This window comes from Magnolia sinica, chromosome 4 (genome assembly GCF_029962835.1).
Source record: "Magnolia sinica isolate HGM2019 chromosome 4, MsV1, whole genome shotgun sequence".
Classification (NCBI taxonomy): Eukaryota; Viridiplantae; Streptophyta; class Magnoliopsida; order Magnoliales; family Magnoliaceae; genus Magnolia; species Magnolia sinica.
The window spans coordinates 13,530,227-13,550,165 of record NC_080576.1 but is presented as its reverse complement, the minus strand read 5'-3'; the positions used below and the strand labels follow the sequence as shown (position 1 = coordinate 13,550,165).

The 19,939-nt window shown below is 40.5% G+C and overlaps 1 protein-coding gene across 2 annotated transcripts in view; it reads right to left on the bottom strand.

The window, feature by feature from the left end:
- Window positions 1-386: 386 nt before the first annotated feature.
- Window positions 387-19,939, bottom strand: part of LOC131242490 (glycoprotein 3-alpha-L-fucosyltransferase A-like) — a 42,335-nt gene continuing 22,782 nt past the window's right edge. Inside the window, exons 4-7 of one of the 2 annotated variants that reach the window (XM_058241174.1) lie at window positions 8,878-8,982; window positions 6,296-6,452; window positions 5,020-5,247; window positions 387-1,355 (exon numbers count right to left, since the gene is read on the bottom strand). In XM_058241174.1, coding sequence (XP_058097157.1) covers window positions 1,103-1,355; window positions 5,020-5,247; window positions 6,296-6,452; window positions 8,878-8,982 — 743 coding nt within the window. In that variant the 3' untranslated portion in view covers window positions 387-1,102. The remainder of the gene's footprint in view (window positions 1,356-5,019; window positions 5,248-6,295; window positions 6,453-8,877; window positions 8,983-19,939) is intronic. The other variant, XM_058241175.1, reaches the window with a different exon arrangement.

Sequence of the window (19,939 nt, the reverse complement as noted above, 5' to 3'; positions counted from 1 at the left end):
CTTTTCGTTGAAATTACCTGGACCATCCATTTAGCTTGACATAAAATTTAATGGTTAGCAATTCCCCTGACAAATTATCAAGGAGAAATGAAGTCTTAATAGGGGGGAGTCCTTGAGAAAAAAAAAAAGATGGTTAAAATGAACCTTGAGTGCCTTTGATAATCCAAGGTGGAGACCACAAGATTGACGGCCTAGGCTGGTGAATGGGCTTTTTTCATTGTAGATCTAGACCAACCATTTTTCTAGCCATTGATCCGATGGTTGATCAGCCATCAAGGTGCTTCTGGAGAGAGATGAAATCAAAATTTGGAAAAAACAAACATAAAAAAACCATTACCACCCAATAGGATTAGTGATTACTGATAAAATAAGTGCTGCAAAGTTCATGACTCACCTATGACACCAAATTATACACATTTTATACAGGTTTATATGGTTAACTGTTACAACATTTCTATGCTTGCATATACCCCAGCCCCATACTGCCTTTACATGCGCCAATGTCATGCATGTGCAGAAAATCCCAGCCTTCCATCAGGCAGGCCTACCACATGGATGCTCTAGCCCAGAAATCAGGCCAGCCTACTCATCAGATGGGCAACAGTTCAACACAGAGCTAAATTCTCTCTAGCTGGTCATTTGCCTGTTTTGTGAGATGGCAAATCTTAGGAGTGTACCACCCTGATTTTTTAGAACAGGCATTTCCGCAGTGGGGCCCATCTATGGATGGTTCAAGTGCTCAACACATGTGCCACATTGGAACAGGTGGTGTGCAGGGGGGCCTGGCTATAAACACACATGAGATTTATTACCCCCTCCATCATCATCATCATAGCAAATTGTCGGAACATAGAAAACTCAAAAGTCAAAACGACGGACCAACGATGGGTACCTAATGCAATGGCCGTTACACCATGCATCGTTTGTTTTACTTAAACTTTGTTGTCTAATTCAATATTCTTATTGATTGTACAAAGAATAGATGCCTTAAAAAAGATTAAAAATCAAAACGGACTGAAATACCTGAACATTTCAAGAAGGGTGTGAGTATTTGCTTGATGGCTGCAGTGGTTGGGAAGTTAGGAAATGTGTGAGGGCATTGCTATACAAAAATAACTTCAAACTTCGCACAAGGGTTGCTCTCCAGATATCTACTGAAACTGGCATCACCCTCGAATTTGAAGGTGTACAAAGCTTGTCTTTGGGTAATGCCGATGGGATATACTCTATAAACTTTCAATTCATCCCCTCTAATGCTCTGGGGCCTCTCTTGCTTCCAGATGGGCACGTGATTTAGGGACTTGAACTTTGCAAGCACCGCTGACTCCATTGCTTTTAAGGTCAGATCTCCGGACCTGCTCACCAATGTCAGTGGTGAAAACTACTTGATAATGTAAATGAAATTTCAAGTTTCCTCAATGTCAGCGGTGAACGCTATTTGATAATGGCTAAAAGACAAGTCAAGTACAAGCTTTTGGAGGGATAGGTGGGTGGGAGAGGTGAAGTTGTGTGAGAGGTTTCCCTTGTTAGTGGGGTTAGCTAGGGAAGAGGAGATGAAGGTTAATAGTTGTTTTTCAGTGAGGGATGAAGTAGTCACTAGGTCTCCACGCTGTAGAGGGAATTTGGCCAACGAAGAGTTTGGAGAATTTTTGCAGCTTCTTTAATTGTTAGAGAACATTTCTCTACAACTATTAGACCTGGACTCCATAAAATGGCAAAAAGGCGAGTCAGGCTCGTTTTTTGTTAGATTATTTTATCGGTTTCTCTCTAAAAGGGACAGTTCTGTTGGGCTAGCACCAGCATCTTGGCTATGGCGTTACGGCATTTCTTTGAAGGTGGTGGTTTTTGGCTTTTCAGTTGGCTTGTAGGGAGGAATAGAGTGCTCAACATTGACAATTTGTGCAAAAGGAATATGATTCTCCCAAATGTTTGCCTATTGTGCTACAAGGATGCGGAATCAGCAGATCATTTCTTTATCCATTGCTCTTTTGCAAGAGAGGTGTGGGGTGATCTTCTTTGGCTTTTCAAGGTTGAGTGGGTGTTTCTGCAATTGATTCAGGATTTTCTTCTATCTTGGCATGGTCGGGGAATAGGGAAATCGGGAAAAAGGGTGTGGAGGCTAAGCTTGTTAGCGGTTTTTTGGGCTCTATGGTGGGAAATAAATGACCGGTGTTTTCGGAACAAAAAGGGAAGTGTAAAAGTTGTTATCAGGAAGGTGATTCTTAATGTTAAGGAGTGTGAGGAAGTGTCTATTCCTCAAATTCATATTTAGTTTGAGTTGGGAGTTTGTTTGGGCTTTTTGATTTCTACGTTTGTATTTTTGTGTTCTTGCATAGTTCTGGCTTCAGCCTTTTTTTATTATTTATTATTTTTTTATTTTAATAATGAAATATCATCATCGTTTCCAAAAAAAAACTATTTGATAATGTAAATGAAATTTCAAGTTTCCTCAGTCGCTGGAAAAGAAAAGGTTAGGCTGACATTTCGAAATAAGGTTGTATCGATGTTCCGACACTTAGTGTTCAGAGTACCCATATCAGTACATGTGATCGATGACCTAGGATGTCGAAGCATGCATGATATTGTTGATAATATTGCAAATACCGGGTAAGATATTGCTTTCGGAGGGAAACGTTAGGAAATTTGTGGAATTTTTCAATAAAACTTCAAGATATGTTAAAAGACATGATTATACACTTAGAACTCAGATATTACAAAAAAAAAAAAAAAAAACTACTAATAATAGGTTCCATTGTATAAGGGCCCAAATTATGCATTGTCAGACAAAAGTATTTAATTAATAAACATGATTCTAGGCAGTAATTTTTAAGAAATAATGCAATAATTCAGAACGTACAATACACTAATTTAAAACACCCCTGGGAAAGATCACTAAACAAAAAAATTTTAAAAAATGGTTTTTAATTTTCTAGAATTTTGCTCCTATTAACACTATTATCATTGATAGCATCGCATGAAATGAATGATACAATATATTTGTTCAAAGGGATGTTGCCAATATCTCAGAGAATCGTCGATACATGTGATAGTATCAGCCATATTATTGACAATACCATGCAAATGTTATTTTACCCACGGTATCTGTATCACGCCCCAGCGGTATTGATAGTTTCACCAATATTATCAATAATATTGGACATATTATGAATGCTCGACACAGGACCAATGCCCATGCCATCGGAAAGCAACGTAAGGTGCAAGGACAAAATGGTAGTCAAGAGAAGTGCTAGCAATTCCCATGGGAGAGATTTAAGATGCGATTTGCAGCAGACATGCTGACCTGGCACATTTGCAAGATCTGGTTCATTCATCATGTAGGGAACTGAACAAATTCTGGCACAAAAATAGGTGGCACATTTGTGTGAAGGAAAGAGAACTTCAGGTGAGAGAAAAAAAAAAAATGGCCAACCATCTATATTCAATGTACGCATGTGACCCATCTGATGAGTGGACCTTCTTGAGCTTTTATCCAGGGCATGTTCAAAGTGGCCCCACTTAATGTTAGATCCCACAGAGGTGCCAAACTGGCAAGTGTGCTGAGAACTGCCTCTCCAGTCTCCACATGCTGATTGCCTTGCCATTTCTCTAGCCTCAATGGCAACGGCCATCAAAGTAGCAAACCTACGTTTTCTGCTATTTCTTGGCATGGGAATTTCTCAAGAGATGTTCAAATTCTGGGGATTTTCTTGGAGCATTTTGGAAAACCATGTAGAAAATAAAGTAACATAGTAAAAATAGGGGAAAATAAATATATAATGGTAGAACTAAAAAATTAAGGAAATTCTAGAAATATCGTTAGCATGAAAAATTGCAAAAACATGGTAATAATTTGGGTTGTGGTGATAAACAGACAATAGCAGAGTATTTCTCGCTATTTTCATGTTAAAAGATACCAGAATACATCATAAGCAAAATGTCACTGATATTTGTTACTAAATGCTCCAGTGCCCTCAGAGCTATAAGTTATAGTGCTTCTAGTTGCTGGTTCACTTGGACAGTCCAATCAATTGATCTGCACTGTCCATTAAGCCCAGTACACATTCCCTGGGCTTATAACCCAGTAAAATCACACTGATCAGGTGATACAATCTATCCTTGATTTAGCCTTAATTTTATAACCATGCATTTTCCAACCCATGCACGGGATGGTTACAATTGCCCAACAAAAGTGATTCTTAGGGCCTGTTTGGATTGCCACTTACCGTGGTATTGTATTGCAAATAAGCAATCATGACTTACCCATTACACTGACGGTGGCTGTCAGTGTATTTTGACTGACTAATGCATGTGTTGGGATAAAGATGTAAATTGCTGGACTCCCCACCGATTTGACTAATCATGTGTTTGGAAGGGAGGTAATTAGGCACGTGGGCCCACATTAACGGATGGACGGCTTAGATATACAACGCATACATCAAGGTGGACCCCACGTTCAGGGTGGTACCCAAATCGCCAGTTCTGGGTACCAACCAAGTGGCGCTGTAGTGAGATGTATTTCTCGTGGGATATCTTTGATTACACTGACATGATGTCAGGGGAAATCCACAGTTTCGAATTTTTGTTTCTCTAATTTTGCCAAACACACTACGGTAAAATCAAGAATGAAATTTCCAGTATTTGCTGCTATGTAATTGCATCCAAACAGGCCCTTAGTATCATAAGCATTACATGATGGATCCTAACAAATAGACGGATCAAATTGGTTAGCGGACCTAATTTTGTGTGAATGATCTTGACCGTCCATATTAAAGGCTACTGATGAAATGGTTATATTTGTTAGATCAGTGTGATGCTTGCATGGTAAACCATGAAATGTGCGTCGCTGGACCCAATGAACGGTCTGGATCAATGGATTGAACTGTCCCAATGCAACTAGGAGCACTATAACATGTAGTGCTCTTAGAGCACTGGAGCATTTCTCTATACAAAATACCAAGTTGATCTCACAGTTGAATGTCTTATTATGCAGAAAAGTGATGATAAGAGCAATAGAATTACCTCAGGAAAATGGACTCCATCTCAAACCTCCCTCTTTCTCTCATGAACAAATGATAAATGGTTTCTGTGCCTTTGGTGCAATTGCAGGGGCGCTTCCGGAACCTGATGCTCTGTTCTTCTTGCTCTCGGATCTTTGTTGCAAGATGAATACAAAGTCGGCAGGATGAGTGAACAGCTGCCATGTCCACAAGGGCCTTGAAAGAATCAGATGGACCCTCGTACTTCCACCTATGCAATAAGCCACCCCATTATCAGGAGACTTGAATGGGACCAAAAAAAAGAAAAAAAGAGAGGTGCCAAATGACACCAACATTCGAAGAAAAGACCAGCATCTCCAGTGGCCTTTACTGGGACCACGTAATCCCCACTGTGGTTGAGTGGCTATGGTGTTTCTTATTTTCTGCTCGAGCTGATTACTAAGAAGATTAACAAACTTAGAGGTTGATGAGGACAAATCCCCAGTTTCTTGTTTTGATTAGCCCTTTCGTAGAATTTTATTGCTGAAAACCAAAAAAGAACAGAAATAAACTTTTCTAACTGACTACTTCAAAGGCATTAGGTATAACATCGCCAATCTACTCGCCCTTAGCCACCCATTAATCAACCATGCCATAGTTGAAATATACAATGTCCAATCAAGCATTTCCTCAGACAATAAACTGTACATGCAGGGGTCACCTTTCAGTGATCTGAACCGTTGGGACCCATGGGTGACTAGAGAGGCTCCAAAATCTCTTCCACTGGACTGTCTAACAGCTTTATTGGGCCTCTGTTGAATATGAATAACTGGTTGTGATCATCCATTTACATAGTTGACCTGGATCATCTAATATGGGAGGTTTTAAGACATAACCCATCCCATGACAAGGCCCACCAGATCAACGGGACCAAAAGGTGGGCTGCAACCTGCAGCTGCCCCATTGCTGGGTCACCTCTTTCTTTCGAAAAAAAGCATGTTACATAATACCGACCTATAAACATATCTTTGCCTGATTTGTGGACAACATATTATTTTACTCCACAATCGTTTGCATAACTCTGTTCTTCACGTCTCCCCATAGAGGCAAAACCAGGAATTGTGTACAACTAATGTGGTGTTTGAACAGAAAAGAATTACTCATTATCACAGAAAATGCAAGAGAAAAGGAATGTTGTGGGATGTTTAATCTTTGAAAGCTGCAGGGCATCTCCACTATTTTGAAATTGCCAGGGGAGTCTTTGGTCTTGTCATGAGAGAAATCGTTCATTTGCTAAAACAGCAGATGAACAATGTTACCTTACTGATCGATTATAAGCATCAGGATTTGCTGCGAGGTCTTTCATCATCTCGGCTATTGGAGCAACATCGTTCAGCTCCCTGATATGCAAAACTGACTTGGGAGAAGGGGCAAAATCTTGGATATTCGGAGCGCCAATGACGACAGGGATAGTGCCTGCAGGGTTTAAATATAAAAACAATAGTGTCAGAACCACAGCACAAGCTTTTCATTAAACAATGAGAAATGCTGAAGCAGTTGTGTAAGGAGTGATTTGAAGAGGCAATTCATGGCACACATGCCAATGTGGCATATATGTAATTTGTGTGTGCGTGTGTATGTTTGTATGTACCCCGGCAGAGCACTGTAACTTTTCCTTCATACTAAAATGTGTGTATGTGTTAATCTTTTGACTTAAGCACAACACAACAAGTTGTTGTCCTAGCTGTTCCTCTCAGTCCTTCTCTTCCTCTCTTATCTTCTCTAGATTTCTTTTATTTTATTTTTCTACTTGGTATCAAAGCGTCCGATCCGGGACTTGACCGCAACTTGTGGTAGTGGGGCCCACTACTGATGTTGTCTGTACACAGGGATGGTGTCAGCAGTGTATGGCCAATAGTTCTTTTTGAAGGAGAAGTTTGGGATCTGGTAGATCCGGATTTTAGAAGAATAATGAAGATTTTTCTGCATAGTTTGGAGTAGTTTTTGTAGTGATTCTGCAGAAAATGAAATTGAAAAAAACCATATTTTCGGTCCTTATGTTGTGATGCTTTTCTCAAGAAAATTTGAGCAGATTTTCTCCAAGGGGTAGGTGCGATTGGTCAAGAGCAATCACCAGGAACAAGATTCATGAATCGTCAAGTCAGGGTATTCAAAATTGGTTACGTGATGGCCATTATGTAACGGTAACGGTCATAACCGTTACGCGTTACGGTTTTGACTGTAACAGCCATTACAGAAAAATAGGCCATAAAAGCCCCGTAACGGTCCTATAACAGTTTTTTCAAAAAAAAAGGGTCGTAACAGCCGATATGGGGGCCATCCTGGCTGTTATGGCTCCTATCATAACGATAATGGTGGTGGCCGTTACAATCACCTTTACCGTTTTGGAACACCTTGTGTCGAGGTTTGGGGGTACTATGACGTCTTTTGTGAGAGATGGGTGTTCTAGTCTCTTTTTTTTAAAAAAAGTTTTGTTGCTGGATTTTCTTTCTTCTTCATGATCTGATGTTATGGGGCTGTAAAATGCCGGGTAAAATCATGTTGATGGTGATTGCGATGTTCATGCTCTCGTCGTGGTGCTTAGAAGGTTCGGCACACACAAGGTGTTCGAGTTTATGCTTCACCCAACTCTACATGGGAGTTTCTTTACAAGTGGTGGATTTTTTTCTCAGTTCATCTTCTTTTCTTCTATTAGGCTTGTTTATGGTGTGAGTGTCCCTCCACCCTGTTGTTTGTTGTGAGTGTAGTTGCACATGATGCACCCTCACCTTGTGTTTGTTCTCTCGAGTGTTGCAAGTGATGTACACTCATATTGACTCGATTGTTGCCGAGTTTTGTTATGGCCGTGTATTTGAAGAGAAGATTCTATGGATGAAGTGCAACTTCAGTCTACGTTCTACCATGTTGTGCTTGAGGGGGAGTTGTTATCCATGCTCATTATCTTCATTTTCTTTGTATGTATTCCAAGCTACGCATGATCAATATACATGCTCCAGCTTGAGAGGGAGTGTGGAAATATATGTAATTTATGTGTGTGTTGTATGTACCACCAGCAGAGCATTGTAACTTTTCCTTCATACTAATGTGTGTGTGTGTGTGTGTGTGTGTGTGTGTGTGTGTGTCCTTTGACTAAGCACAACACAACAAGTTGTTGCCGTAGCCGCTCGAGCTTGAGGGGGATTGTGGAAATATATGTAATTTATGTGTGCGTGTGTATGTTTGTATGTACCACCAGCAGAGCATTGTAACTTTTTCTTCATACTAATATGTGTGTGTGACTGTGTGTGTGTGTGTGTGTGTGTGTGTGTGTGTGTGTGTGTGTGTGTAATTTATGTGTGCATGTGTATGTTTGTATGTACCACCAGCAGAGCATTGTAACTTTTCCTTCATACTAGTGTGTGTGTGTGTGTGTGTGTGTGTGTGTGTGTGTTATTTTATTTTTCTACTGAGACAACCATAAGCATGCCCTGCCAGACAATTCACGAGGGTCTACTCATCAGGTAGGATATACATGTATGTTTAATATAGACAATTGTTTGTCTTTAAAAGGAAAAAAAAAAAATCTCATAAACGTGTGGCCTGTCCAACATTCCAATGAGTGAGCTGGCTAGATTTTTTAAGCCAGAGCAGATTCATGGTTGCTTATAAGTTGCATGGATCCTGACAACATGCACTGAAAATGCCACTTCAATCACTCCACGTGCAAATCACACCAGCACTTCTCTTAAAAGGTATGTGGTAAGGCAGACCTAAACAATATAACAAGTGTAACGGAAGCCCCAAAATTATGAGGACTATTACTCAGGGTGAGGTACTAATGCATTCTATGTTGCCAAGGTGAACCAAGAATAGAATTCTGTAAGCAGAGTACTTGGCATACCAGCAACAAGAGATTGGAAGAACTTCTCCGTAACGTAGTCCTCCTCATTAGAGTTTTCAAAAGCCAAGCTGAATTTATAATGTTTCAAACTTGCTACCTTTTCCACTGTTAAATCAAGAAAATAAGCAAGTTACGCTATGCACTTACTGGTTAGGAGAGTCAAACTCTTAATACATTGTCATTTTGTAATGATTGCGTCCACTGTTAAATCATGAAAAGAAGCAACTTACACTCTATGCACCCATTGGTTAGAAAAGTAAAACTCTTAATACATGATGTCATTGTCAAATGCATGCAATAGATAATCACCCATCACATTCATGGAGATAGTGCAATTACTGTTTCCCATCACATCATTGCAATACATAGAGTCACCCATCAAATTCATGGCAATAACTATTGAGTAGCTGTAAACTATGGATTTGACTCTCCAGAAAGAAGAAAGGGGGAAAAAAAAAGCAGTATTATTTCTTGCATTGTTTTATTTTTATTATTATTATTATTTATCTTTTTTGAAATTGACAATTTTATTCGAAAAAGGTCAAAGCCGCAGATTTACAAGTATAAAAACAAAAACAGATTTACACATCCCACCAGCATTCCGATACATTAGAGATGAACTTTATGCTTGCCAATTCCTAAACATGAAATTTGGCCCTTTGGAAGACTTCCAAAACCGGCCCCTTACGGTTGATCATTCCTATCAAACCATAGAGAGCCCAAATACCTGCTAGTTGACTTAGGTGCAAAATTTTCCTCCGGATCCTCCCCACACCCCTACCTTGCCAACTTAAGAAAAAGTTATCAATAGAGCCCAGCGACACCCATTCAACACCAAATAATTTGAAGAAGTTATCCTATATTTCTCTAGAGAATGAGCATTAGATAAATAGATGATCCAGCATTTTCTCGGCTCGAAGGCATAAGAGACATAAATTCAGCAGGATCATATTCCTTCTGCAGAGATTATCCAATCTAAGCACTTTCTTCCTCCCCACTAGCCATGCGAACGCCGCCACCTTTGAAGGAGCACCATATCACCAAACAACCGACGTTAGACAAATCCCATCCAAAGAAGCCTCCCCGCTTACAAACATATAAAGGGATTCCATTGAGAACTTACCAGATTTTCCTTTTAAACATACCATTAAGTTTGGTTCTGAAATAACTAGAGATACATTCGAAAGCATATTGAGCAAACTAATAAATTCTAAGATTTCTTCACCCACCAAGTTCCTTCTACACTGTGGGGCCTATACCACCTCTCCTGCAATGGAAAACAACTAACCACCCTAAGATCCGCCTCAAGAGAAATTCCCGCCAACTGTGTAAAAAGATCCTTCAACCTATGCCCTGCTACCCACTTATCTTCCCAAAATCTGATGTTCTTCTCATTCCCCAACAGAAACCCAACCCCTTTCCAAACATTGTGTTTTATTGACACCATCGGCTTCAATAGATGCGATGATTTTATGTTCTTCCCGTTCCCCAATAGAAACCCAACCCCTTCCCAAACTTTATGTTTTACTGACACCACCGGCTTCCATAGATGTGATGATCTATACAACAATCACGACCTAATCCACCACCCCCTATCTTCCACCCTATATTTCTTATATATTACCTCTCTCCAATGAGAATCCACATCTACCCCAAACCTCCACACCCATTTCCCTAGCAATGCTAAGTTCATATCCTCCAACTTCCTAAACCCTGCCCCCCTTGATTCCAAGGCTTATAAAGGTGAATTTTATATTTATCTTCCACTCCTTTCTGCAAAAAAATCTCCCCCCAAGTTTTTCCAATTTATTCAAAATTGACTTTGGTCATTTGAATAACTACATATAATAAACCGAAAGATTAGACATAGCTATCTTGATCAAAGTTATTTTCCCACCCAAAGACAAATGTTGAGTTTTCCATTGAGACAACCTTCTTTTAACCCAATCAATCACTTTGTTGTCCCATAGATGTTTCACCAGTTTCCAATACATAGCAGGAGACCTAGATATGACGTAGGAAAAGCACCCTCCCTACACCCAGATTTGTAAGTGCGCGCGCGCGCGCACACACACACACATATATATATAGAGAGAGAGAGAGAGGGAGAGAGAGGAATGCTCACCTGCGCACCTTCTTACGTACCTTTGTACACATGTCTTAGGCACAAAATCTGAACGGTCAACGTGATGCGGCACCCCTTAAAACCTCACAATCCCAACTTTCAGCCTAATACAAAACTCTGGTGGGCAATGGAAAAAGGAAACAATTTCCTCCCTTGATTTGCATTTCTCTTTGCTATGACCCACTAGAGTTTTGGATCAAGCTGAAAATTGGGCCCATAGAGTTTCAAGGGGTGTCGCATCACATGGATCATTTAGATTATGTGCCCATGACATATGTGCAAAGGTGCGCATGGGTGCTTACGTAAGGTGTGCAGGTGAGCATTCTTCTCTCTCTCTCTCTCTCTCTCTCTCTCTCTCTCTACACACACACACACACACACACACACACACACACCCACCTTCTTATGTGAGCACCCATGTGCAACTTTGCACATGTGTCATGGGGACAAAATCTGAACGGTCCACGTGATGCGACACCCCTTAAAACTCTATGGGCCCAATTTTCAGTCTGATCAAAAACTCTAGTGGGCCATAGCAAAGAGAAATGCAAATCAAGGGAGGAAACTTCCTTTTGTCATGGCCCACCAGAGTTCTGTATAAGGATGAAAGTTGGGCTTGTGAGGTTTCAAGGGGTGACACATCATGTGGACCATTTGGATTTTGTGCCCATGACACGTGGGCAAAGGTGTTGAGAGGTGCACAGGATGCTCAACATTCCTCTCTCTCTCTCTCTCTCTCTCTCTCTCTCTCTCTCTCTCGATATATATATATATATATATATATATATATATATATATATATATATATATATATATATATAGATATATATATATATATATATATATATTCACTTCATCCTTGTTAGCCATACCTGATGAACAATTACTAATATTAACTTTAAAACCTGAAACTGCCTCAAAGTTGACTATGATTGTTGTGAGGTTTTCAACACTGAGGGAGTCTACCTTACAAAATAACAAAGTATCATCTGCGTATTGCAAATGAGAAACTTGGAAATCCAAATTATCCACTCTAAATCCTTTTATGAGCCCCATCTCCACCCCTCTAACTATCAATCTGCTCAAGGCCTCCATGATAACTACAAATAAATATGAGGATAAAGGATCCCCTTGACATAGGCCTCTCACGTTGAGAAAAAAGCGTTCCGGGAGCCATTAATTAGAACTGAGAATTTTGCCAAATTCACACATTCTTACATCCAAGCTCTTAATTTAGCCCCGCATCCCAACCTTGCTAACATATAATCCAAGAAGTCCCAATCCACATGATCATAAGCTTTTTCTATGTCCAACTTGCAAACCAAACCTTTTGACCCTCTTCTAGTGCAAGCGTCTATATACTCATTCACCACCAAAAAGCTATCCACTATCTACCTTCCTTTTACAGAAGTCCCTTGTGATTCTGAAATTTGCTTCAACTTGCACTGCTCGGAATCTAGAAGTAAGCATCTTGGCCAAGATTTTGTAAGGGCTACCCAATAAGCTGATGGGTCTGAGGTCTCAATGGCTTTCGACACCTTTTTTGGGAATTATCACTATGAATGTGGCCCCCAACTTCGATGTTATGTATCCTTTCTCATAGATTTTGTTAATAAACGCAAGCACATCCCTCTCGACCAACCTCCAAAACTTCCTATAGAATGCCATCGGAAAGCCTTCTGGCTCTGGAGCTTTATCACTAACCAATTCCTCCATTTGTTTAACTTCCTTAGAAAATGCCTTTTCCCAATGATTCCGCTGCTTATGATGAAATAAAGTCAAAAAACAAATTATCAAATAACAACCTATTCCAATGTTCACGCAATACCAACTTTCTATAGAAATCGACTATTAAACCATATACGTTAGCCTTTCCCGCTTGACCATAATAGATTTTATTTTGTTAACCCTTGCCCTAGCTCTCGCCATAGCATCAAAAATTTGTGTTTCGATTGCCCTCTTTCAACCAAAGGGCCCATGGTTGTTGACGCCATTTATTTTCATCCTCTCGCATTCTTGCATTATATTTTGCCCGTGAAAAGCTATTGCCATGCTCTCTCCTCTTCCGATAGGACTTCAAACTCTTTGTTTACATCGAGATTCTGAATTTCTTGAATTTGTCATCTCCTCCTCTTGGCCCCCTAATGCCTCTTTCTTCCATTTATAAATTTCTTTTTTCAGCAACTTTAACTTCCCATTCTTTATTCTTCCCCTGCCATAGTGAGCTAAAAATTTTCCGATCCATCCCTTGCATCTTAGTTTCCTAGAATGCTGCAATTTGCACTTTAAACTTTATACACATGTTTTTTATATGACCTTGCTTCTGCAGACACCCCAATCACCTTTTTTTTTTTTTTGAAAGATAACTTGTATTAAGAGGAAAAAAGAAGGAAAAAAACAGGAGAAAGGGAGCTGCTGAGGTAGCAGATCGTAGGAAGTTTGAAGAAACGCTAGATCAACATTAATCCCATCCATATGGGAGGCCCATTCAGCAATGAAACACTTAACAAAGGAACTTCCAACTTAATACTTTCATTGAGCAATTGTTGATCCCAGATGTCCCTTACACTATCTTCCGCAATTCAGGCTGCTTGAACTCTGATTGTTATTCTCCGCATACACCAAATCTCTAACATTATTGATATCTGAACCATTTCCATCCTGCGAGGTTGATAGCCTACCTTGTTCTTTTACAAACTCAAATAGGGCCACATAGTCCTCTGCCTATTGATGAGGACATCAAAGCACCATTCAGGGTTTACCAGAGGAGGAGATCATCAGCAAATTTCCTTTAGATGGATGACCACTACGTGGGCCCAAGTGGGCCAAGTGGCTTGTTTTGAAGACCCCACATGCATTTGATGCATCTTTGAAGACTCTACACAAGGAAGATGCAAGTAGGTTGCATTCTTGAGGAGTCTGGACCGTTGGATTGAGTGCCCGCATCGATTGGGCTGTTGGATCGCGCACGATGGACCTTTGGACCACTCTTAATTGTGACCCATCTTAATCGTGGACTACCCCATTAGCCACGCATAGTTTAGTATAGTTTAGATTTCTTTATTTTGATTAGTTTTTGTTATTTATTTTATTATTTTTAGACTTTTATATTTTAGTTGAGATATGGTTTTTTTTATGAGAATTTTTTTCTAAGAGAGTTTTTTTGTAAAAGTCTCTTTCTGAAACTATAAAAGAGAAAGGCTACCCACTTACCACTTTCCTTACTCTCTTCATTTCTTCTTCCCATCCCATCCAAATCATCTTAAAAAAAAAAAAACTTTTAATCGTCCAACTTCAACTCCAACCGAACTCAACCATTGAGGACCCCAAAACCCATCGCTATCAACAATCGTCGAACGGCCATTGAGGCCCACAATAGGACCACTGCTACTCAATTGACCATGACCAACGTGCGTGTTAATCAGCTCGAAACCTCCCTTCAGGCGAACCCCGACAGTGGGGAAGATGTCTCAATCTCAAGCTGGTGATCAAGTTGAAGGACGAGGACGCGATTGTGGTCAAAGTGTGGGTCGTGGTAGAAAGCATGTGCAACCACCTCGTGAGGAGCGCCATGACTGCCATGACCCAGATGCACATGTCATGAAGAGTGTAAAAGTGGAGGCCCCTAGTTTTAATGGTCACCTGGATCGTAAGGCATTCCTTGACTAGATGGCGGACATGGACCACTATTTTGAGTGGTATGATGTGTCTGATGCCCGTCGTGTGAGGTTTGTCAAGATAAAGTTGGTGGGCCAGGCCAAATTGTTTTGGACCAACACAGAGTGGAAGATTGAGAGGTCTGGAGATGCCCCAGTCATGCACTAGGTAGAGATGAAAAAAATTCTGGAGGAAAAGTATCTCTCCCTCTCGTACCGTCAAAGGCACTTGGACCAGTAACAACCCTTTCATCAAGGAACAATGCCCGTGTCGGATTACATTGCTAAATTCGAGGAATGCATGATGCAATGTGATATTGAGAACCCGATTATTACACTCCCATTTTAAAACAGGCCTCCGAATCGACATTCATCGTGAACTCCTCTCTCGCGACGTCAGCACCCTAGAACAAATGTATCAAGTGGCGCAAGACCTCGACCATTACCTCAAGCCGCAATTTGGAGGTCGATTTGACTCTCGGGATTCAAATGTTAAGATTACTCACCATGAAGCTAAATCTAACTTTAAGAGTCAATCCAAGCCCCTTACTGGTTCTTAATCCAACCCTAGGGATGTTAAGGGTAAAGGGTTGGGCTGGCTAGTACTAGTGTGGCCCGAGGAGTCCACACGATGCTATAGATGCCACAGATATGGCCACTTCGCTCAACAGTACCCCACCAGAGAGCAAGGCAAGGCACTTGTAATTGGCGAGATGGATGAGAATGAGCAGGGTGAATTTGAAGAAGAAGATGTCTAGGAACCTGAGGTGAGTCCTAAGGATGATGAAGTTGAAGAGCTTGAGACCGTGCCACTTGCAATTGTTAGACGCGCCTTGGTCCAAATTGTAGAAAGTAATGATTGGCATAAGAATTCAATTTTTAACACCTATGCCAAGTGTGGTGGCAAAAAACTGCAAAGTGATCATTGATAGTGGCAGTTGCACCAATGTGGTTTCTACTGGCACCGTGGATCGCTAAGGTTTGCTAGTCATTCCTCACCCTCAACCCTATCGAGTCTCATGGGCTGATGTGTCTTTGATTCCAGTTTCTTAGCATTGCCCCATTCTCATCCAGTTTGGTTCCTATACGGACACGTGATATGATGCTTTGCCTATGGATATAGGCCACATCATCTTAGGTAGGCCTTAGTTGTACGACAAGGATGCAACACTATTCAGCCACTTGAATACGTGTTCGTTTATATATGAAGGTAAAAGGATTATCTTGAAGCGTCTTCCATCCAAAAGCACATCGGAAAAGGAGGACGTTAAGCAATGTGATCCTGAAGATGTGGGGAAATTCCAGTTTGAGTATCTCCCTATAAAAAAATGCCAAAGAGTCTTGACGGGGAGACTAAAGTTGACTTGACAATGTATGCCCACATGGCAATTAAGGTCATACATAAGGTTAGTATGGAGATGCCACCTGATGTTACACCCAAGGGTAATGTAGAGTTACCACCTAAGGAGAGTCTAGTATTGGGGGAGTCTAGTGATGTTTTCCTAAAGGACATACCGGATGAGTTTGCACTCGTGCGGGACATTCACACGTTAACTTTACTAAACCTTCATCACGATCAAATGAGTCGTGGGAAGGAAGTGGATTTGGAAAGAGAAGCAAATGAGCTTAGGACCCCTATAGATGTTATACCCATGTCAGTATCCCATAGGCTCTCAGAGCCGACACATGAATTTGCACGTCACATACATGATTTGCATAGTGAGATAAGGAAGAGAATTAATTTAAGTAATGAAAAGTACAAAGCACTTGCTAATTCTCATCGCAGATTTCAGGAATTCCAAGTAGGAGACTGTTATGGTTCATATGAGGCGCAAACGGTTTCCACAAGGAGCCATTAAGAAATTACAAGCGTGTAGTACAGGACCATACAAAATATTGAAGAATTTGAATCCTAATGCGTATGTAGTAGACCTTCCACCTACCATGAGAATTAGTTCTACCTTCAATGTGGAAGATCTAGTACGATATAAGGGTTATGTTACTTCACAATCTGATCCATTTTCAGACCCTCACATAAATCGTGACCTAGTCCCTAACCTATAGCCATTACCTGACCTATCTTCTCAATCTTTACCACCCATACCATTCAGACCTATGAGAAGAGAGAAAATATATGATATTTTAGATGATAAAGCGGTTTTCACTAGACATGGCATATATTAGAAGTACTTGGTCAAGTGGAAGGATAGGCCGGTGTTAGACTGCACATGGATTACAGAGATAGAGCTTCTATGACTCGACTCTGACATCCTGGAACGTTATTGGAGTTTCATTTCACCATAGGCGAATCTTTCTCAGCCGGGGAGAGTTAATGAGGACATCAGAGCACCATTCAGGATCTACTAAAGGAGGAGGAGATCATCATCAGTTTTCCTTTGGATGGATGACCACTACGTGGGCCCAAGTGGGCCGAGTGGCCTGTTTTGAAGACCCCACATGCATTTGATGCATTTTCAAAGACCCTACACTAGGAAGATGCATGAGGATTGCATTCATGAGGAGTCTGGATCGTTGGATTGAGTGCCTGCACCGATCGGACTGTTGGATCGCGCACGATGGGCTTTTGGACCACTCTTGATCGAGGACCACCCCATTAACCATGCATAATTTAGGATAGTTTAGATTTGTTTATTTTGAGTAGTTTTTGTCATTTATTTTATTATTTTTGGACTATTTTATGTTTTACTTGAGACAAGAGTTTTTTATGAGAATTCTTTCCTGAGAGAGGTTTTTTGTAAATTCCCCAAGCCCTAAAATTCCAAATTCCCTAATTAACCTAAAACCCCAAACCTCCAACCACTTAAATCCCTAATTCCTCTCAAGTAATACCCATGCCCCAAAATCCATTAACCAATTAAACTGTCTAAACCCTAATTTTACCTTTTCCCCCAATTTTCTCAAACCCTAGGGTAGTCATTTCCTTTTGAAATAGACGTATTCCTATGCTATTTGGTTGTTCTTACATCCATTAGATTGTAATTTCTAGTATTCAATGATCATGCATGGCGTAGTTTATTGATTGTGGCCTAGACTATTCATAGTTTCATGTTGGATTCTTGAGATATTTGATGATTTTGGCGTGATTTTTGAATTTGATTATTTAATTTAATTTAATGATTGATCTCACTTCATCATTTAGCCACATGCATGCGTCTGCATCACCTATTACCGAATGTTACTCCACTAGTGTGCTATTTCGACCGTAAACATTTTTATACGTTTCATGCCTTGGGCCATAGTCATTTTGGTACTCTGATCTTGGCTCAAATTACTAAATGCACTTACCCCATCAACATCCTTTAAAGCCAAGGCTGCTTCTTCTCTGACCACCACCTGACGCTCAATTGCTAGTGAGGTCACCATTTTTGGTTCCTCTATCTGCGGATTTTCCCTTGGACCAATAACCCCTTGCCACAACTAGGTATTCATCACTGCCACTTTCGACATGAAGATATTTGGATTCTACTCTCTATAATCATCGTCCAATGATGGGGAATTATCGCCGAAATCTATGTATGTCACTAATTGAGAGGTTATGAAGCTATGCTATCCTAGAATTGATCTCAGTTACTGATTAACGTGTATGTTGTGCCCTAACCCCTTTTCTTCCTGCATTGAGGCCTTCGAAATCTGACACCCATAGCCAAAGAACCCTTCTAGAGGAGCTTTGATTGGACTCCCATGAAGATCTGTGGACTCTGATGGAAGAATCGAACATTCAGGATGGGGAGCCTTGTCGGTTCTTGCTTCCATCTTCTTCATTAACTGTAACCCACTTGTTGCCTTCGGAAATGCATCTTAATCGAGATGCAACTATTCATTTGAGTTGCACGTGCCACAAGTTAAGTGATTTTGATCATGCGTGAAAGTCTAAGTTTTCACATATGAACTAGCATTCGCACGTTCAAGAGAGGCGATATCTTTCCTTGATCGAGCCACTTCCCATCGTGCTCTCTCTTTCTTCAACACTAATTGTGTCATTAGAAAAAGTGCCACGTGTCGCACCTACATTCACTCTTTCATCAATTGACTCCTTTCTCTCATTAATACTTATGGGGAAAGTAACATCGTTTCCTCCCCTCGCCACGCATCAAGGCACCCATCTCTCTCTGCACTGCCATTATGCCAAGCAATGAGATTTATAACCCTTTTTTTATCAGGAGTAACCTAAGAAGACATGCTTAATGGCCCTAGGACTCAACTTGTCATTACCAGCCATCAAGAATTTGAACAAAACGTGTACATCCAAAAATCTTAGGGGGTAAAGGAAAGGGTTTATTATGTGGATGTAAAATTTTGAATGAAGACTTATGCGATAATATTCAAGAAAGAACGCGATTAATTAAAAACACAATAGTAAGCAAGGCATCATCCCAAAAACGTTTAGGAAGATTCATATAGAGTAGGCGCGGGTGACTTCAAGAAGGTGACAGTTCTTTCGCTCAGCCAAGCTGTTTTGTTGAGGAGTTCATGGACATGAAGTACATGATAAAATCCCGTGGTCCCGCAAAAAGGATAGAAAGGCATGCGACATGTACTCGCTCCCATTGCTAGTGTAAAATTTTAAGGGGACATTGAAACTAGGCAACCACCTCATTATAAAATTCCTTATACATACCAAACACTTCCCGCTTGGATTTGAGAAGATAAACCCATGTCATCTTAGTGCAATCATCAATAAAGGTAACACAATATTTATATCCAAAAGTAGAGATAACAGGATCAGGACTCCAAACATCAGAGTGGACCAAATCAAAAGATTTCGATCTCCTCTCAGATGAACTAGGAGGAAATATAGGTTGATGATGTTTGGAGAACTCAAAAGTGTCACGACATAAAGTTTGAGATATAAAAATTAAAGGAAACAAAAGTTTTAACCTAGACAATGATGGGTGCCCTCAGCGGCAATGCCATCAAGACACAGACTCCCTGTTCAAGGACATGGCACCAGAGTCTATTATAGGTGCATCATCAACTAAATTCCGTCATGCTCATGGCCCCTACCAATCATCTACTTCGTTTGGAAGTCCTGAAACGCACAATGAAAGGGAAAGAAGGTTACTGAACAATTTAAGGTTTTCGTACGAGAACTAACAGCTAATAGATTGAGGGAAAAACGAGGAACATGTAAAATAGATGACAACTAATGGAAGGAGAAAGCTTGACGAAACCTGTTCCAAATACAGGAGTTTGATTTCTATCAGCAACCGTAACAAAATGTGACTGACTGGAATGAAGATAAGAGCTGAACAAGTGAGAC